The 22,229-nt window shown below is 39.9% G+C and overlaps 1 protein-coding gene across 1 annotated transcript in view; it reads left to right on the top strand.

The window, feature by feature from the left end:
- Positions 1-340: 340 nt before the first annotated feature.
- LOC310662916 (vomeronasal type-2 receptor 26-like) overlaps positions 341-22,229 on the top strand; it is a 29,127-nt gene continuing 7,238 nt past the window's right edge. The window contains exons 1-4 of the mRNA XM_083410280.1: positions 341-1,216; positions 1,925-2,152; positions 3,060-3,186; positions 4,483-6,071. Of these exons, the coding sequence (XP_083266406.1) occupies positions 380-1,216; positions 1,925-2,152; positions 3,060-3,186; positions 4,483-5,384 (2,094 nt within the window). The 5' untranslated portion in view covers positions 341-379 and the 3' untranslated portion in view covers positions 5,385-6,071. The remainder of the gene's footprint in view (positions 1,217-1,924; positions 2,153-3,059; positions 3,187-4,482; positions 6,072-22,229) is intronic.

The raw sequence follows: 22,229 nt of genomic DNA, 5'->3' as shown, positions 1-22,229 counted from the left end.
TGCAGAAGAACAGCAATAGAATTGAGCAGTTGGTTCCAAAGTGAAACAAATGTTCATACATGAAATCTAAGTAGTCTTGAAAAAGAAAAGGTAGAAATGGCAGTTCTGCTGTTTGCTGGGGTATCTGCTTTGTGAACACAAAAGAAGCTCTAGAGAAGAAATGTGCATCTGACCCAAGTTGCAGTTCTGATGTGGTTGCAGTAAATAATGTCTAACACAGAAAGGGCATGCAACCCCTGGTGGGTGGCAAAGGGCATGTCTGACTAACATGATTCACCAGAAAATGTATATTAATATTTTGAAAGAACTATGCAAATATAACTTTGCCTCTTCTCTTCCTCCATTTCCTCTTTAGCTCATTTATGGATCTGCTCCAGTGATGAATGATAAAAGCCCAGGGCTTCCCTTCTACCAGATGGCAGCCTCAGAAGCCCTTCAGTATGAGGGAATTCTATCTTTGCTTCTGCATTTCAGGTGGACGTGGATTGGAGTCATTGCAATGGACAATGAAAATGGAGAAAGATTTGTGCAAACCATTTCCCCAATGTTTACCAAGGGGGGTGTCTGCTTTGCATTCATAGAAAGAATAACCAATTTTAGTTTTATATCTGAAATGTATGGCTTGCTACAACAAGCAGCCAATATACAAGACAAAATATTTAGCAGCAAAGCTAATGTAGTGGTTGCCTCTGGAGAATCTTTTTCCATGGCAATTTTTAGATGGCTTTCATACCTATCAGAACATGATGACATGGCCAAGAATGTAAAAAGTAAAGTATGGATAACAACTGCCCAGGTTGAGTTCGCTTCATTTATCTTTCAAAGGTACTGGGGTTCAGAAATATTCAGTGGCGCTATAACCTTTGAAATTCACTTTAGAAACCCACCAGGATTTCATCAGTATGTTCTGCACAGAAATCCTTCCAGCACAGATGGGGACGGTTTTATCAGGAACTTCTGGCAACAGGCCTTTGAATGTGTATTCCCAGATATGACTGCAGACAAGGTGGAGGGGAATATTTGCACCGGAGAAGAGAAGTTGGAGAACCTTCCTGGATCTCTTTTTGAAATGAGCATGACAGGCCACAGTTACAGCATCCACAGTGCTGTCTATGCCATGGCCCATGCCTTACATGCCATGTTCAAATCCAGACTCGGACACAGAGGAATTGCATATGGAGGGAGAGGGAAGAATCCGAATCAAGAGTTTTGGCAGGTAAAGGCTGAACATCCTCAAATGGGAAAGGCCTATTTCTTCTTGGCACTGTATGGGTTCTGAAAATGCTATCAATTTGCTCTTTCCTCTCAGAGTTCAAAGATTGTATGTGGAAGAAGAACCCAGAACTGAATTTATAATTCAGCAGACAGAGTAGGAGGTGGTTTCTGCTTTCAAATGGCAGTAGACTCTATAGGGAAGGGAAATGATGGCTGTGTCCTTCTTTGAGCAGTTATTGCCCCATGCTTGAGGAGAAAGCATTTGTTGTGATGGAAGCTTTGCAACCCAATAAGATCCCATGCCATTCATAGATAGGAAGCAGTGATAATGGTTGAGAGAGATGTTCAGCACTCCCTCCATCAACCAAATCCTTTCTTAGAGCCTGTGGTCACAAACCACTGCCATGTCTTCTGAGATGCTCAGGGAGGGAGGGACGGAGAGTGAGTGAGTGAGAGAGAGATCTTGCTGCTTAAACATATTTAATTTGTGGACAATCAGAGAAAGAAGGATTGTAAGGAAGATTGAGAGAGATGCATGTGTGTGAAAGAAAATTGGCTGACTCTCTCCATGCTTGGGCCTGAATCCACTGACAATTGACTAAAACACCCCCACCATTTGCTGTAGGTTCTTTCCAGAGAGAGAAAATGCTCCTCCCTTCATTAGACTTCAGTCTTTTCTAAACCCCTTTCTTTTCTGCTTTCAATCTAGCTCCATCACTTTCTGAGAAGCATCTCATTTAACAATACAGCAGGAGATGTGGTCTTCATCAACCAGAATGGAGAGGCAGCATCAAGCTTGGATATTGTGAATTGGATCATATTCGCCAACCAAAGTTTGCACCGAGTGAGAGTTGGGAGGATAGATCCACAAGCTTCTCCAGACCAATCATTTCTCCTTGATGAAAATGCTATCACATGGCACAGCTGGTTTAACCAGGTAGGGTTGCATTGTTTTCTAATTCAAAAGAGATTCAGTATTGAATAAGCAATCATTATTCACCTGCAAGTCTACTCACTGTTTTTTGAGCCACAAGTTGAGGAGTGGTGTATGACCAAAGGACTGATGTATCAGATTAAGAGCCAAAATCTTACTGCTAGAAGCCACACATGGATTAAAAGCAAATATTTTATTAAGGAGGATACAAAACAGAAGGACCCTTTTACTACAAAATACAGTTAAGCATGGCTAACAGTGTAAATATGCCTTATAAAAAAAACTAGATTATCTCACCCTAATCCCACCCATTCACAGACCCCACTACAAGTGCATCCATGCAAATGTGGTTATTGCATCACACAATTTATCATCTGAATGTGGGTAATTAGGACCAGGTCAAATACCAGTTTTTCTTTGAAAGGGCATTGATATAGAAGGACAGGTTTTCTTCCAGTCAGATGGAGCCTCTGGGTGCATTTCCCAGCACAAGAGGGTATACATGCTCAGAGACCATGAAGCTACAAAGTGGATTTGGAACACTTCCCCAGGAAGCATCTGATGGGTCCAAGAATAGATGTACCTACTGGCACCAGAATCAGTTCTAGAACTGTGTACCTAGTGGGCTACATACTCAAAATCAGCAATTATAACAAAATTAACATGGAAACTTCAAAGTGTACCTTATGGACAGAGCAATTTTTGCAGAACAGATGCACACCCCAGAGCAATATAGAGGGAACATCACATAATTTCAAACATTACTACTAATAATAAGAAAATAATAAGCCATTATATATTACTGCAATGCTGTGTCAGCTTAGTGACACAGAGAAAGAACTCAGAACATAAAGGGTTCCAAATTCATTAGTGTCTTGATGAACCTTCTGCTGTTTCATTTATGGATTAGATTCAGCCTCTTTCTATCTGTACTAAGAGATGTATTCCAGGATCCAGCAAGAAAGTGATGGAGGGACAGCCACCTTGCTGCTACGATTGCATCCCATGTGCTGAGGGGAAGATTGCAAACCAGGATGGTAAGAGAAATAAATAGATTAGTACTTAGCATTGAAAAGTGCTGTAAGGACGGTTGAGTTTGTTTCAAAAGAGATGATCTACTGTGAGAAGAAGATGTTGTTGTTGTTTAGTCGTTTAGTCGTGTCCGACTCTTTGTGACCCCATGGACCAGAGTACACCAGGCACTTCTGTCTTCCACTGCCTCCCGCAGTTTGGTCAAACTCATGCTGGTAGCTTCGAGAACACTATCCAACCATCTCGTCCTCTGTCTTCTTTTTCTCCTTGTGCCCTCCATTTTTCCCAACATCAGGGTCTTTTCCAGGGAGTCTTCTCTTCTCATGAGGTGGTCAAAGTATTGGAGCCTCAGCTTCATGATCTGTCCTTCCAGTGAGCACTCAGGGCTGATTTCCTTAAGAATGGATAGGTTTGTTCTTCTTGCAGTCCATGGGACTCTCAAGAGCCATAATTCAAAAACATCAATTCTTCGGCGATCAGCCTTCTTTATGGTCCAGCTCTCACTTCCATACAGCACTACTGGGAAAACCATAGCTTTTACTATAAGAAGAAGATAGATAAATTTTATTCGCATTAGCCAACAGCCATAGCATCATAAAACAAGCAATATATACAAATAAAAAGACAACAATGGATAAAAAGGGCAATCAAATGACCAGGATTATCGTTCAGATAGTGGCCCTTAATCTCATTGCACCCTCGATAAACCTAGCAACCTTTGCTGTTGTCTGATCATTTTGATCTGATAAAAGAAAAAACGATGTGGCCGCAGATGGGAGGCCTGGGATGGTAAGTAAGAGTGGGGTGATGATATCATTCCTCAGATCTTTATAAAGGGGACAGGACAGGAGAACATGAGCCACTATTTCCAGATTGCCATCTCCACAGGGGCAGAGTCATTTCTCAGTTGTTTGTGTGATCCTGCCTCTTTGTGATCATTCCCCTTCAGATAGTCTAAATATGTTAATCTAATGAGAATGACTCTGCATTGAGAGTAGCAAGGTGGTATGTGGTTCAAATCATATCTAGAAGGGGCTTTTCATTCCTTTTGACTTACACAAGTTACACCCAGGCTAGTGTGATGATATGTTCCAAAATCAAGAGGAGGAATAGCCCTGGCTCTGCAATTTACAGACCAAGAGCTCTGAACCAATTAAATGCAACAATACCACATTAAAGAGCATCAGACAGTATTAAACGTGTTTTAATTTGAGCAGAGCTCTTTCTTCTCAGACAGAAAGTCAACATTTCAGGAAGCTGACGTGATATGAACTAAAGGTCATTTCCTTATTTTTTTCCAGATATGAATGACTGTAATAAATGCCCAGACAAAGAATATCCAAGCAAAAACCGCGATGGATGTCTACCCAAGGATATCAGCTTCTTGTCTTATGAAGAACCTTTGGGCATCAGTTTAGCCTGTTTCTCTCTTACCCTTTCCTTGATCACAGCTCTGGTACTAGGTACATTTATAAAACACCACAACACACCCATTGTCATTGCAAACAACCGAAACCTCACCTATGCTCTCCTCATCTCTCTCCTGCTCTGCTTCCTGTGTGCATTGCTCTTCATTGGCCGACCTGAGAAGGTGACATGCCTCCTCCGACAAACAGCTTTTGGCATCATCTTCTCAACTGCTGTTTCTTGTGTCCTGGCAAAAACCTTCACGGTGGTTTTGGCCTTCATGGCTACAAAACCAGAATCCAGGATGAGGAAATGGGTGGGGAAAGGACTAGGCCACTCCATTCTCCTTTTCTGCTCCATAGTCCAAGCAGGGATATGTACTGTGTGGCTGGCAACCTCTCCCCCATACCCAGATGTGGACATTCACTCTGTGATGGAAGAAATTATATTAGAATGTAATGAGGGGAGTGTGACAATGTTTTACTGTGTCCTCATCTATATGAGCTGCCTGGCAACTGTGAGTTTTGTTATGGCTTTCCTTGCCAGGAAATTACCAGACAGTTTCAATGAAGCCAAGTTTATCACTTTCAGCATGTTGGTCTTCTGCAGTGTTTGGCTGTCCTTTATTCCTTCCTATCTGAGCACCAAGGGAAAATATATGGTGGCTGTGGAGATCTTCTCCATCTTAGCCTCCGGTGGTGGGTTGCTGGGTTGCATCTTTTCCCCCAAATGTTACATAATCATTCTGAGGCCTGAGCTGAACAATAGAGAACAGCTAATAAGAAAGAAAAAGTAAATAAATAATAACCTGTCCTTTGCTGTATCTTGTGCTTTTTTCTTTGTGTGCAGTAGAATATTTGCAAACATGTGTTCAGCTGCTGCCTTACATTATTTTTTATAGATGTTTTTTCTAGATTTTCCTTGTGGTGATTGATGTTAGGCAATCATAGATATGGACTATTGAATTCATTATGGAAAAAAGAGTGAACAGAGGAATTACCCCTGATGCTCTGAAAAAGCCATTTTCTGTGTCGGAGAAGCAGGAAGCTGTCAGCTCCCAGGAATCCTGACAAAGTTAAGGGACTTATGAATATAAGAACCATCATCCTGCCTCATTTTGGGATATATTGAATATTTCCTCAATGTTCAAAAAGTCACATTGTCTCCTGAGCTTGAAGTGGATGTTAGAATGCTGAAGACAAATGTACAGAATTCAAGGGACACTGTCATAATGTCTATTTTGTCTCTTCCTTTCTTAATGTGGGTGAAGGATTCCAGTTATGGGGAAGTTCACCACATAAATACGATGTACACTCAATAATTCATATTATTTCCATATGACAGTATCAACCCATTCCTTCACTGCACAGAAATAATTATGAAATAAAAGCTCCACAACTTATGTTTGGATTGTATGAAAACTACTTTATCACTTACTAACAGATATATCCCATTTCCATATGTAATGATCACTGCAGTTCAGGTTATAGCTCCCGTTGCTCTGTCCCAGCTTCTGCCAACCTAGCAGTTTAAAAGCATTCCAGTGGAAGTAGATAAATAGCTACCACTGTGGCTGGAAGTTTTGGATTACTTCTAGTTTTGGATTACTGGGCTGCATTCCCCCCCCCCCAAAATGTTATATCATTTCGCTGAGACCAGAGTTAAACAGCAGGGGATAGCTTATCATGAGAAAGAATTAAAGCATGAACAAGTCTCTTTGACAAAACTGTTCCCCAAATCCAATAGCGCATCCCATGTAGCTCTTCTCCCTGGACTTTCCCCTGACAAAGTACTCTGATACCAACAAGGGACACAGACAGCTCTGTGGGCATGAACCATAGCAGAGCCATCCTTCCAAGTTCATTCTTCTCTGAATTTGATGTTCTTTCCCCCTCATACTAAAGTTTAAAAAGGAACACTTTTGTACAAATATTTTAAATTATGAATTAGAAGCTAAGGGTTGCATTTCAGACTACTAAAGATATTGTTGTAAAATTCATCATATTTTATAAGTGATTTAAAAAACCATGGAAGCTTAATACCAAGTAACTACTATGTGTAGGGTTGCAGTCATGCCACATGGCTGGTGTGAAACCAGGTCTCCTCAGCCAAATTCCAAGATCCTGACTACACCATACTACATTTTGGGATCTCCATTGGTTACAAGGTCTTCTATTATGAACTTCTAACTTCACCAATACACCACTGGTCCCTTATTATTTAATGAAAGGAAATTAAAAATAACAGTCCTGAATATGTGACGAAGACATTTCCTTCAGCAATTCCACAGGGAATCCCTAAAACTGAATACATACATTCCACCTTGGTTATTAACAGGGCTATAATTAAATCTGCTGCTCCTCAAAGATCCCTCTGGATTTTCACTGGCAACTGGCAACATAACACAAAGGATACAGCAACTTAACCAGAATTACTTAAAAAGAGTCTGGGATACTCCCAGATTGCATCCTCTCAGGAAACTTAACTACCATTCAAATGAGACAATTTTTATCTTGGAGAAGCTGATTATACTATTGCCAGAGAAATCATGGTTTCTGCATAGAACAAACAGTTGCCCTTGTATGAATGGTGGTTTTAGTTGTCTTGCTGCTGAAACTGATTTCTTACAATGTATGTCAGGCTCGCATAGTAAAATGCAGGCTCCAAAGTCCACACCGTCCACTTCACACATATCATCAGCCAGGAGAGTTCCTCATTGGTGGCATTGTTTCCCATGGTGGATTCTTCTCCTCTCCAGCAACATTCACTGAGGAACCCCCACCAGCGCTGCCTGAAGAGCTTGTGTAAGAACTAAGCCACTTATTTATTACAGTACGGGAAAGATCAAACCAAGAGTTGCAGCCTCAGCATAATGACTGAGGTTGCAAACTTCTACCCATTGACCTAGAGATAAGCACTTTTGATTTCAGTGGGACATATGCTGATGTAAAAATACGTCGGAATGTATTCTGAATTAAGAGAATACTCTATAAGTTCCCATTTCTCAATAGGGAAATGAATATAATTGTATAGAAATGTATATATATTTATTAGCCCTTTTGAACAACCAATTTTGATAGACCTTATCTGAGCAGGAGTGTTAGTGAGAATGAATTAAAAAAAACTTTGCAGAAGCTGAATGCTCTTATTGTTTCATTTCCTGATCTTAGGCTAAAGCTTGTTTCACAATGACGGCATATACAGTGGTACCTCGGGTTAAGTACTTAATTCGTTCTGGAGTTCCATTCTTAACCTGAAACTGTTCTTAACCTGAAGCACCACTTTAGCTAATGGGGCCTCCTGCTGCCGCCATGCCGCCGGAGCACGATTACTGTTCTCATCCTGAAGCAAAATTCTTAACCGGAGGTACTATTTCTGGGTTAGTGGAGTCTGTGACCTGAAGCATATGTTTCCTGAAGCTTACGTTACCTGAGGTACCACTGTAATATGAAGTAGAGAATTGTGTGAATTACAACCACCATCTCTGCATCATGAATAAGGAAGGGGTGATTGCAGGAGAGAGCTCAGACACTTTGTAAATGTCAGGAAAAGACTTCAGATGTTTCAGGGAAAGACCCCAGGGGTTCCAATGTTCCTATGGGCATCACATTAGTAACCCCTGGTCTAGATACCATTGGCCTTAACAGGTCTTTACTGGGACAAAACTAACAAAATGAATTTCAGTAGGGACAAATGTCAGGTGCTGCACAAATATAAGATGGGGAACACCTGGCTTGCCTGTAGTACATCTGAAAAGTCTGCATCAACAGAAGCATTGTACCCCAATAAAAAAAAAAACCACAGAAGAAGAAGATTGGAAGAAATTTAAAGACTATATACAGAAATATTATAAGATTAATGAATGTTAGAATGACATCGGATTGAGGTTAAAAGGTTATTAGCAACAAAGTGGTGAAGGAGTATGGAAAATTCGAAGGTTAAAAGGTGTGAAATTAAAAGGTTTAATATATTAAGATATTAAGAAAAGATTAGGATACATTAAGATATTAAGATAAAGATTAAGTTAAGACAAAGGGAAGGAATTTGCTGATTAAATATTTGAACTGGAATACAGTGAGGGGAGGTGTGGGGAAGTCTGGGAAAGAAGTAAATGCAAGGAATATTACGAAAATGGAATTGTTTTTATTTTATTTTTTGTGTTGCTGTTTTTGTCTTTTTGTATTTGTGCATTTTTGTATTTTTCTTTTCTTTTTTCTTTTTCTTCTTTTATGTAAAAACCCTAATAAAAAATATTATTAAAAAAACCCCACAGAAGAGATCTCATCTGCGCTGCACAGAACACACCTGATATATTGTGTTCAGTTGTGTTCAGCACAATTTAAGGAGGATACTGACAAGCTGCAACATGTGCAGAAGAGGTTGACACATATGATCAAGGGTCTGGAAGCCAAACCTTATGAGGAAAAGTTGAGGGGGTTTGCTATGTTTAGCTATGAAAATAGGAGACTGAGGGGATATAGCATAGCCATTTTCAAATATCTCAAGGGCTGTCACCAGGAAGATGGAGCAAGCTTGTTTTCTCTTGCTCCAGAGGGTAGTGCGCGAACCAATAGATTCAAGTTGCAAGAAAGGAGACTTTGTGTAAACATGAGGAAGAACTTGCTGATTATAAGACCTGTTCAGCAGTGGAATGGACAGGGAGTTAACTCCCTTGAACTCAATAGGATTAACTATTGTAATTCATATCTGTCCCTTCTGATACTGTTTGCAACTCTCATTCTAGGGTGGTGCCTAAGCTTTACCAGCACATCGTGGCCTTGGCATTTGCAGTCAAGGAGATCAATGAAGACCCTCAAATCTTACCCAATATCACCTTGGGTTTTCACTTGTATGACAGCTATAACAATGCAAGGAGCACATATCTCGCCACACTGCTGCTTTTATCCAGGGTGGAGAAATTTGTCCCAAACTATATATGTGATGTTGAAAATAATCTGGCTGGGGTCATTGGGGGACTTGATTCTGTAATCTCCTTTTATGTGGCAACAGTTTTGGACATCTATAAGATTCCACAGGTAAGACACCCATGTACGATACCTCTCTAAGCTTGCATTGAGAATGAGGCTGAATTCACAGCACCAGTTCAGAGTGTATCACCAGTTCAGGGCGAGGATGAAATTGGGGGCAGAACCATGCACACCACCCTCACCAGCCATTTTTGGATTTGCAGCATTTCCTGCTTAACGAGAAGGGTATTTGAATTGAGTTGCAGGGGAAGCAGGGGAATTGGTAATAGGATAAAAATTCACAAGTATTTCCGAATACAAAAATTATTTGCCTTCACGACACCACACCCAATATGTCAATATTTAGGGGGAAAGGGCTTTCAAATTAAACACACTCTGGAGTTATGGCAAACTGCAGATACAGTCCAGATCTGCAGGAGAACAGCAATAGTATTCAGCAGCTGGTTCCAAAGTGAAATAAATGTTCATAGATGAAGTCTGAGAAGTCTTGAAGGAGAAAAGGCAGAAATGGCAGTTCTGCTGTGTGTTGGGGCATGTGCTTTGTGAAGACAAAATAAGCTCCAGAGAAGAAATGTGCATCTGACCCAAGTGGCAGTTCTGAAGTGGCTGCATTAAATAATGTCTAACACAGTGTTAGGCAATCCTTTGTTTAGGACATCGTGTGTCCCTCCGTTCAGTTTAACCCTGACAGATTGGGAATATTATTATTATTATTATTATTATTATTATTATTATTATTATTTAAAAAAAGAATATAATAGGGAAAATGCCCCTATCTGGTCAACAGAACAAATGTTTAACAAACTGGAATGAGAGATGACCTCAATTTTGAGCCCATCTGCATGTGTGTCTTTTGTATAAATGAGAAAGTGCATGCAACCCCTGGTGGGTGGCAAAGGGCATGTCTGACTGACAAGATTCACCACATAATAATGTATATGAATACAGTGGTACCTCAGGTTAAGAACTTAATTCGTTCCGGAGGTCCATTCTTAACCTGAAACTGTTCTTAACTTGAGGTATCACTTTAGCTAATGGGGCCTCCCGCTGCTGTCGCGCAATTTCTGTTCTCATCCTGAAGCAAAGTTCTTAACCTGAGGTACTATTTCTGGGTTAGCACAGTCTGTAACCTGAAGCGTCTCTAACCTGAAGCGTCTGTAACCCGAGGTACCACTGTAGTTTGAAAGAACTCTGCAAATATTACTTTGTCTCTTCTCTTCCTCCATTTACTTTTTAGCTCATTTATGGCTCTGCTCCAATGATGAATGATAAAAGCCCAGGGCTTCCCTTCTACCAGATGGCAGCCTCAGAAGCCCTTCAGTATGAGGGAATTCTCTCTTTGCTTCTGCATTTCAGGTGGACGTGGATTGGAGTCATTGCAACAGACAATGACAATGGAGAAAGATTTGTGCAAACCATTTCCCCAGTGTTTACCAAGAGTGGTGTCTGCTTTGAATTCATAGAAAGAATCCCCAATTTTGGTTTTCTTTCTGAAATTACTGACATGCTACAACAGGGTGCAACAATAAGTCAGAAAATTTTTATCAGCAAAGCTAACGTAGTGGTTGCCTCTGGGGAATCTTACTCCATGGCAACTTTTATGGTGCTTTCATACATATCAAAACATGATGACAAGACAAAGAATGTAAAAAGTAAAGTATGGATAACAACAACCCAGGTTGAGTTTGCTACATTCGTATTTCAAAGGGACTGGGAGGCAGGAATATTCAATGGTGCTATATCCTTTGAAATTCACTTTAGAAACCCACCAGGATTTCATCAGTATGTTCTTCACAGAAACCCTTCCAGCACATATGAGGACGGTTTTATCAGGGAATTCTGGCAACAGACCTTTGAATGTGTATTCCCAGAAAACACTGGGGACAAGGCAGAGGGGAATATTTGCACCGGAGAAGAGAAGCTGGAGAACCTTCCCGGATCCCTTTTTGAAATGAGCATGACAGGCCACAGTTACAGCATCCACAGTGCTGTCTACGCCATGGCCCATGCTTTACATGCCATGTCCACATCCAGATTCAGACACAGAGGAATTGCATATGGAGGGAGAGGGAAGAATCCGAATCAACCATTTTGGCAGGTAAAGGCTGAACTTCCACAACTGGCAAAGCCCTGCTACTTCCTGTCACTTTTTGGGTTCCCAAAATCCTATCAGCTTGCTCTTTCCTCTCAGAGTTCAAGGATTTGCACTAGTGTATGTGGAAGAAGAACCCAGAATGGAATTTATAATTCTGCAGACAGAGTAGGAGGTGGCACTGATATGATGGTATCCTAGATGGCACCCATGTATTTTTCTGCTTGCAAATGGCTGTAGAATCTATAGGGAAGGGAAATGATGGTTGTGTCCTTCTTTGAGCAGTTATTGCCCCATGCTTGAGGAGAAAGCATTTGTTATGATGGAAGCTTTGCAACCCAATGAGATCCCATGCCATTCATAGATTGGAAGCAGTGGTAATGGTTGAGAGAGATATTCAGCACTCCCTCTATCCGATATCAACCAAATCCTTCCTTAGAGCTGGTGGTCAAAAACCACTGCCGTGTCTTCTGAGGTGCTCAGGGAGGGAAGGACGGAGGGAGAGAGAGAGAGAGAGAGAGATATTGCTGCTTAAACATTTTTAATTTTTGGACAATCAGAGAAAGAATGATTGTAAGGAAGATTGAGAGAGATGCATGTGTGTGAAAGAAAATTGGTTCACTCTCTCCATGCTTCGGCCTGAATCCACTGACAATTGACTAAATCACCCCCACCATTTGCTGTAGGTTCTTCCCACAGAAACAAAATGCTCCTCCCTGCATTAGACTGCAGTCTTTTCTAAACCCCTTTCTTTTCTGCTTTCAATCTAGCTCCATCACTTTCTGAGAAGCATCTCATTTAACAATACGGCAGGAGATGTGGTCTTCATCAACCAGAATGGAGAGGCAGCATCTAGCTTGGATATTATCAATTGGATCATATTCGCCAACCAAAGTTTTCACAGAGTGAGGGCTGGGAGGATAAATCCTCAGGCTTCACCAGATCAATCATTCATCCTTGATGAAGATGCCATCACATGGCACAGTTGGTTTAACCAGGTAATTCAAAAGAGAGTCAGTTTTGAATAAACAATCATTATCCACCAGCATGTTTTCTCACTGTTTTCTGAGCTGCAAGTTGAGGAGTGGTGTATGACCAAAGCATCCAGGTACCAGATTAAGAGCCGAAAGCTTACTGCTAGAAGCCACACAAGGAATAAAGGCAAATATTTTATTAAGGGGGTTACAAAACAGAAGAACCATTTTACTACAAAATACAGTTAAGCAAGTCTAACAGTGTGAACAGACTTTAGGAGGATCCTAGTTCAGATGAAAATAAGAAAAGCTAGGTTTTCTCACCCTAATCCCAACCATTCACAGACCCCACTACAAGCTACATCCAAGCAAATGTGGTTTTTGCATCACACAATTGATCATATGAATGTGGGTCATTAGGTCCAACTTTAATACCACCCCCATTCCTAGTAGGGTTTTCCAGCCCCTCTGGGTAGCATTTTCAGAACTCTTCTCCAGGCAGCATCTGATGGGTCCAGGAACAGATGTACTCACCAGCACCGAAATCAGTTCTAGAACTGTCTACCAAGTGGACAAAATACTCAAAAGTAACAATTATAACAAAATTACAGGGAAACTAGAATAACTTCAAAGTGTACCTTAATGGACAAAGCAATCTTTGCAGAGCAGATGGGGCACCGCACATCCTAGAGCAATATAGAGGGAATATCACATAATTTCAAACATTAATATTAATAATAAGAAAAGAAGCAATGGCTCTTCGTATAGCCATTACACATTACTGAAAGGTTGTGTCAGTTTAGTAACATAGGGAAAGGCCCAAGAACATAAAAGGTTCCAAACTAATTAGTCTCTTGATGAACCTTCTGCTGTTTCATTTATGGATTAGATCCAGCCTCTTTCTGTCTGTACTGAGAGATGTCTTCCAGGATCCAGCAAGAAAGTGAAGGAGGGACAGCCACCTTGCTGCTACGATTGCATCCCATGTGCTGAGGGGAAGATTGCAAACCAGGATGGTAAGAGAAATAAATAGTTAAATAGATCCAGACTCAGTACTAAGCATTGAAAGGTGCTGTAAGCATGGATGACTTAATTTTCAAAAGAGGAGATGATCTATTGTGTGTGAGATCCTGCATCTTTGTGATCATTGCCCTTCAGATAATCTAAATAGGCTGATCTAATGAGAATGACTATGCATTGAGAGTAGTTGGATGGTATGTGGTTCAAATCAAATCTAGAAGGGGCTTTTCATTCCTTTTGACTTACACAGGCTGCACCCAGGCTAGTGTAATGATATGTTCCAAAATCATGAGGAGGAATGGCCCTGGCTCTGCAATTTACAGACCAAGAGCTCTGAACCGATTAAATGCAACAATACCACGTTACAGAGCATAAGACAGTATTAAACTTGTGTTTGAATGTGAACAGAGCTCTTCTCAGACAGATAGTCAACATTTCAGGAAGCTGATGTGATATGAACTAAAGGTCATTTCCTTATTTTTTTCCAGATATGAATGACTGTAATAAATGCCCAGACAAAGAATATCCAAGTAAGAACCGTGATGGATGTCTACCCAAGGATATCAGCTTCTTGTCTTATGAAGAACCTTTGGGCATCAGTTTAGCCTGCTCCTCTCTTTCCCTTTCCTTGATCACAGCTCTGGTTCTAGGTACATTTATTAAACACCATGACACACCCATTGTCATTGCAAACAACCGAAACCTCACCTACACTCTTCTCATCTCTCTCCTGCTCTGCTTCCTGTGTGCATTGCTCTTCATTGGCCGACCTGAGAAGGTCACATGCTTCCTCCGACAAACAGCTTTTGGCATCATCTTCTCAACTGCTGTTTCTTGTGTCCTGGCAAAAACCTTCACGGTGGTTTTGGCCTTCATGGCTACAAAACCAGAATCCAGGATGAGGAAATGGGTGGGGAAAGGACTAGGCCAATCCATTCTCCTTTCCTGCTCCATAGTCCAAGTAGGCATATGTACTGTGTGGCTGGCAACCTCTCCCCCATACCCAGATGTGGACATGCACTCTGTGATGGAAGAAATTATACTAGAATGTAATGAGGGGAGTGTGACAATGTTTTACTGTGTCCTCATCTACATGAGCTGCCTGGCAACTGTGAGTTTTGTTATGGCTTTCCTTGCCAGGAAATTACCAGACAGTTTCAATGAAGCCAAGTTTATCACTTTCAGCATGTTGGTCTTCTGCAGTGTTTGGCTGTCCTTTATTCCTTCCTATCTGAGCACCAAGGGAAAATATATGGTGGCTGTGGAGATCTTCTCCATCTTAGCCTCTGGTGTTGGGTTGCTGGGCTGTATCTTTTCCCCCAAATGTTACATAATCATTCTTAGGCCTGAGCTGAACAATAGAGAACAGCTAATAAGGAAGAAAAAGTAAATAAATAATAACTGTCCTTTGCTGTATCTTGTGCTTTTTTCTTTGTGTGCAGTAGAATATTTGCAAACACGTGTTCAGCAGCTGCCTTATATGGTTTTTTCTAGACGTGTTGATTGTTGATAGCCGTTCATAAATATAGAATATTGCATTCACGCCGGAGAAAAGTGTGAGCTGGGGATTAACCTCTGATGCTCTGAAAAAGTTGCCTTAATGCTGTATTGTTTTTAACACTTGATTGGAAGCAGCCCAGAGTGGCTGGGGAAACTCAGCCAGAAGGGTGGGGTTTAAATAATAAATTATTATTATTATTATTATTATTATTATTGGGAGACCAAGAAGATATCAGGTCCCAGGAATCCTGACAAAGTTAAGTGACATGACTGGAAGAATCAACTTCTCACCCCCAAAACACATAAAAACCCCGAGGGCATGGGGTTTGCCAAAGCCTCCCTTTTGTACTTATCTCTGAGGTGGCTATAACTTATGACTAAGTTTTTATCTTTGCTAGTGGAAATTTGCATTCTGTGATTGAGCTGCTTTCTGCCTTTTAATAGAAGGGTAGAGAAGTCGATCATGAATGGGCTGAAGTCAGAATAAAATGTATGCGCTAATTAAAAATGTTTTAAACAGGCTTCCAGTTCCGGCTGCCTTGATGGAGCCAGCTCCCACGATAATGGGAGATCATTGGCAAAGATGAAACAAGGATGATTGAGAGTTATTAACCTTGCAAACTCTCTCCCAGGATGCGGAAAATGGGCTGCACTCGCAGATCATCTCGTTACCTGGCTCCCGCTCCAGCATGGAATGCGGGAGGCAGGGAGGCACTGAGTGCAAAAGGTATCCCTTTCTTGTTGGTATCCCTCCTATGACACCATTAAGGAGCAGAGGTTCTTCTGTTCATTAGAGATTATTTTGCTACATAAATGACTCAGCAAACCCACCAAGAATACCAAAAACTTTTTTATGTAGCAAGTGAAGATGAGGGGAAACGGGAATACAGATATGGATTACAATTTCAAACGGAACTAAATAAAATAAAATGGAATAATTTTTAAAGGGCTTGGAATTCATAACAACTGGGTGGAGTTAACTTTCACTTTATCTCTGGCTGAGCAGAGAAAAATTGGAGCTTAAGGACTTGCCAAGGCTTTGCCAGGTTGCCAGATCACTCTTCTGTGGGTAATAATAGCTATGGGGTTTTTTTTTCTGGACGGAGAAGGAGCTGGACCTGGAGATGTGCCAGGGCTTTGGCGGGGAGGCTACTCCTTTTCCTAGACTGAAAAGAAATGGCGAAGAGCAGTGACAGAGCTTTGCTACTACATCCAGAGGTGTTGAAAAAAGAAGAGATTTCTTTAGAACGACATCGAGACAACAATGCCACAAGGCTTGATGGGGATCAGGAATAACCAAGATAGAAATAAGATTTGGCAAGGACAAAGGGGAATAATTTGGTTAAAATAAATACCACACACAGGAAGAATAAAGGAGAGCTTCACTTGCAGATTCATAAATTATTAAATGTGTCAACACGAATTGAAGTTAAAAAGATTGTAGTTTTGGATAAGGGATTATTATTAAGATTGGATTGTAATGAATAACAGTTTGGAAGCAGAATTAAAGGGAATTATTAAACCATGAAATCTAGAACGAGGGGGGCCACCTAAATTGTGTAACTGGCTATCTGATTGGTTGGTATTTGAATTGGTATTGTAATTTGGTATTGATATAATAAAGCTTACATTGGATTTTTGTAACTGAAAAATAATAAAAAATATTGCAAAAAAGGAGAGGGAATGTTTTAAACAAAGGAGTTCTGTATGCTAAGAAATTTTATTTTCTTCTTTTTATCAGTTAAAGTGTAGGCAAGAAATTGAAAGTAACTTTACCACTTCATGTTTCCTCTGTGGGAAATAAAGGTGTTTAATTTTATAAGAGTTAACTCTGTGAAAATCTCAAGGTGAAGATTGGAGATTTAATGCATATTTATTCACCATTTTATGCATCTCAGCTCTGAGCTCCTTCACTTGCTCATCCAATAATTGCTGCATGATGCCAACACTCAGTGGGGATGTTCAACAGTATATTTGCCACCCTAGCAGTCTCTGCCTTGAACACTTGTGTCTCTCTCCTTATCAGAGGAGCACATTCCTTCCCACAGTTTCCCACAGATTTCAGTTTCACTTTGAAGCCAGCACTTTCACAAAAGGGATGAAGCGTTAAAAATAATACAAAATGAAAACTTAACAATCAGAACACCTTTCCCTATTAATAATCTTTCTTAGTTGGAAATAATAATAAAATGTTTTTTGTTTTGTTTTCAGCCTGTTAAAAATGACCTCTTCTTAAGCTAGCTGTCACCTCACATATCAAGCGAAATTTCCAATTAGCAGACTAATCACATGTCATAATTTATCACCATCCTTAACCACCACATAGTTCTATCTAACAATGGAGTGTTAACAGTAGATGACTAGCCAACCATCTTTGCTCCCAGAAGTCTTCACTCTCTTGGTCTCCCGTTCAGAATGACTCTGAGAAGACTTTTGCTGAAAAGCAATAAACATGTTTTCTTTAGTAATATTGCAAAGAATCTAGAACACAAGTCAAACGATTACCTCACCTGTAATTATCCCATTATTCATAATAGCATCGTTCCCATACCCTCAAGACTTATCCTGGCCATATGCAAAGGAAGGTCTCGTTAATAACTATTCAGAGCTGGTTATATAGACACACAGAGACTCATCAGTGTGGTGACCCCTTTTTATATATTGTACTATTCTGGCTTTGCATTATCTGAGGGAGTGACCATTCAAGTCAGGCTTTGTTACTCAGGATCATTTGAATAGCAATGGCAGAATAGTTAATCTTTTTGCCAGAAATAAAGAATCCCTTGCAAGATGGTAGTATTTTTATTGCAGGTGGTATTACTGCCGCTACAGGGTTTGTGCAAGTTTCTTCCTCTTCCTCTGTGTTCTGTCAGAGAGCCGGTCCGTATTCTTCACAAATATTACCAGGCAGGTGACCTCATCATTGCTGGTATTATTTCTCAGATCTATATCTTTTCAGACACCATGACCTTTGAAAAATACCCAGCTCAGGAACTTTCAGATGACCATATGTAAGTAGTTGAATTTTTAAAAGCCTTGTTCTAAAATGATGCTATTCACAGCCAACCTTGTCCTTGGAGTTGGACTTCCACTGGATATACCCAGTGGGCTGGCAAATTATTGGAGTTTCAGTGGTTCTACCAATTCATTTAATCTACCCCCATTTGATCTTGTGTTTAAGCATGTAGTTCTAATATTTGTCTGCACATGGCCATCCTGTTTTGCTATGAGACACCATGCGTAAGTAATGAATTCATGCAGCACGGGAGTTTAACAAGCCATTTTTATTTCTCTTCTATTTTTGATGTTGCTGGCAGATTTAAAGTGGTTTGACTGCAATATGAAGTCACATTTTGAATGGCATCTTTAAAAAAGAAATCTTACAATTCACTTGGGGTTCTGAAAAATTCCTATATTGATTAAGCCTGTAAACAAAGATATAAGAAATCAGAACAAAATAGGTATTTTTTCCAAAAGTGTGATTTTAATTCAAAGGGCACTGCATACATCCAGTACATGAAGCCATATGGATGTTCCTTGTTCATCCCCCTCTTGTCTGCAGGATTATCCTTGAAGTTTCACCCTAGTATTCTGCCTGACAAGATGGCTTTTCTAAAGATATGTCTATCACTGCTGAATTTTCATGATGATTTTTTAGGATAAATGCAACATGATGTGATCATGCAGAAAATTAAATTAGGAAAAAAGAAATGACAGATTCCTTCATCACTAACACACAAAGAGCAACCATGAAGGAGTTGCTATGGCAGTGCAGCAGATTCAGACAGTGCGTGAAATATGAAATGAATCAGGCCAATTTGGGTGGACCTGGACTTTGACTGAGTTAGGTGGAAGCAGCCCCAGACTGCCCCAGGTTGGGTCTGGCCTCTAGGAAGCCTCTGGGACAGTCAGAGTCAAGGTGACAGGTGTCTTGCCCATCAAACCCTATCATAGAATATGATTTTGAGAACAGGAGCAGCAGCAGCTGGGAAGAGAGGAGTTCAGGGATGTAGTAAATTTAAAAAAAAAAATAGTTTCATATGTTTTGTGTCTTTGTTTCTCAATTGATCCTTTTGCATGATTTTGTATGTTTTCGGTATTTTATGCATTTTGACTGGCTATTATTTTTACTGATTATAGATTGGTAATTCTTCATTGTGATTGATGTGCAAACTATATTTATTATTGACTGAAGTTTAATTTTACTGTTTCCTATTAGATTCTGACAGATTGTTGAATGTTGCTTTGTTTGATGTAAATTGTTTATTTTAAAGCTATTGTGACTTTTATATTGGATCAGATTGTTACTATTAATGTTTGAAGTTTTATTATGTTTTCATGTGTTGGAAGCCGCCCAGAATGACTGGGGCAACCCAGACAGATAGGCGGAGTGTGGAGTATAAATTATTATTATTATTATTAGATATCCCAGCTCTAATCTTATGACAATATATTGTGGTGCACCCTTCAACTCTCAATACAGGATGATGACTCAGCTCTACCAGCAAATCCTGGCCTTGGCATTTGCTGTAAAGGAGATCAATGGAAATCCCTGTGTCTTGCCCAATGCTACTCTTGGATTCCACATGTATAACAGCCATTTTAGTGAAAAGTGGACCTTTCAAGCTTCAATAGAACTTCTCTCAAGAAGGGCCAAATTCATACCTAACTACAAGTGTGATGCTGAGAATACTCCAGTTGCAGTCATTGGAGGACCAAACTCTTATATTGGACCTCAAATGGCACCCATCCTGTGTACCTACAAGATACCACAAGTAAGATTTATATGTGGAAGATAAATACACATGTTTAAGAAACATTTTGAACTTCTCTTGAACTTCAGACATTATGCTATTGTGCTACATTTTGTCTTCTAATATTCCTGTTTCATATGTAAAGCCAAAGATACAAATTGTAGAGTGAATCCATATGCTTTCAGGACACCAAAAGAGTGATTTCAATTCTACAGACACTTTTACAGATTCAACAGAAATTATAGTCATGCTTGTCCTAGACTATATCCGTTTTACAAGAAGGTGTTTGAATGTGTCTCTTTCCCAACATTTTGAACATAGTAAAGTGCTTTTCGTACAATCACTCTAGCATTCTCTCTGACAAACTAATTGTTTGTCCATGCAATCTACAGTAACTTCAATAGGTTCACACGTGTGCTAATGATACTTTTACAATTTTTTGTATACATCACAAATCCATAGTGAGGGTGGAGAAGAGGATCTAGCTGGTTGGTCACACCTTGAGTTTCCCCATTCCATAGACCACCTTCATAGGGACAGACGTGCCCATCTGTCACCTGATATTTATCTTGTGGTTTCAAGCAGCTTCTTCAACTTTCCCATCCCTGATATAGTCTATAACGTGAAACCTTGGAAATGTGCTTATGGCTTGTCCAAGATGGCATGTTGGGCCAATATCCAAGGCCTGGTAGAACAGAGGTTTCCTGCTACAGAACTGTAGTGTGCAAAGTGAGAGTTTAACACAATTTAATCTATTAAAACCCATAGCTATACATTCCAAGATATGTACCAAGCTAATTTGAATCTAAAGAGAATTCCCAACATATGAATTCCCCTCATATGAAATGTGTGTACTTTAAGCTTGGTGGGTATAAGAATAAGTAGGTGTGCATTCAGTGTATTCTATATTGTTTCAAGGAAAGGTTAGAGAATGTCTTCCATAGCTGATTCTATGATCTTAATTTCACTGAGAAAACTTTGAGGCAAGTATGTCATAGACCAGATTCCTGATGATGAGAGGATGGCACAAGGCACTATTTAAAAAAAAAAAAATTATTAAATTTCCAATTAACAGAACAATCATATCACATTAGTTTCAAATTATACCAATACATAATAAACTCCAAAAAATTTCAAATATTTAGCCAAATTTTGTTGGGGGTACCCATGTTTCAAGCTCAGAAAGGGTCCAATCCGCGGCAAAGGCACATTTGGAGACTTCCATACCATACTTGGTTTTGTCACAATGAATAGGCACCAGAACATCAGTAGAAAGGCTGGCCAGAACAAAAGCACTCAGCTATTTTATCCCAATGCCTATCAGCCTGTTTAGCTTTATCACAAATTTCCAACAAGTGATCCACCATGTTGAGTAAACGTACTGTATTGCCTCCTGCTTATAAGGCATGTTTTCTAACCCTGTGTCACATTTGTAAATTCATATTAGGAGTGGATATAAGCTAATATAATCACATGATTTTCAAATATAACCCAAATCACTCTCTTTCATATCCCTTTAACATTTTGGAAATATTATTTAGCTCATATATGGTTCTGCTCCAGTCATGAATAAAAAAACTGAAGGGATTTTCTTCTACCAAATGTTCCCAAATGTGAACCACCTATACAAAGGGATTCTCCACTTACTGTTGCATTTTGCATGGACATGGATTGGGATGCTTTCTCAGGATGATGACACTATAGAGAAGTTTAAAGAGGACATGTTCCCATTGTTTTCCAAAAAGGGCATCTGCTTTGACTTCATAGAGAAATTCCCCAAACAAACTTCTTCCAGTGATTTTGGTGACATGCTAGAAGAGGGCTTGAAATCTATCAAAGTTGTTATGGAAAGCACTGCCAAGGTTGTGGTTGTATATGGAGAAATTCAGAGTATAATGGCAATGAGATCAATGCACCAACTTCTACACTTTGCAAATATATCAATGAACATCCAGACAAAAGTCTGGATTATGACAGCTCAGATGGATTTCACATCATTTCCGATCCAAAGAGGTTCAGACATAAATTTCCTCCATGGTGCTATATCTCTTGCAATTCACTCAAAGGAGGTGTCAGGATTCCATAAATTTATTCAGCATAGGAACCCTTACTCAGAAAACAATGATGGTTTCATAAAGGACTTCTGGGAAGAATCATTCAGCTGTACATACCCCAATTCATTTGTAGACAAGATGAACAAGAAAGTCTGCACTGGGGAGGAGAAGCTAGATACCCTTCCCTCATCTGTTTTTGAAATATCTATGACAGGAAATAGCTACAGCATCTACAATGCGGTCTATGCGGTGGCACATG

The sequence above is a fragment of the Podarcis tiliguerta genome (genome assembly GCF_965153285.1).
Source record: "Podarcis tiliguerta genome assembly, chromosome: 13".
NCBI classification, from domain to species: Eukaryota; Metazoa; Chordata; class Lepidosauria; order Squamata; family Lacertidae; genus Podarcis; species Podarcis tiliguerta.
The sequence above is the reverse complement of the archived record's forward strand: the minus strand, read 5'-3'. Positions and strand labels throughout refer to the sequence as shown.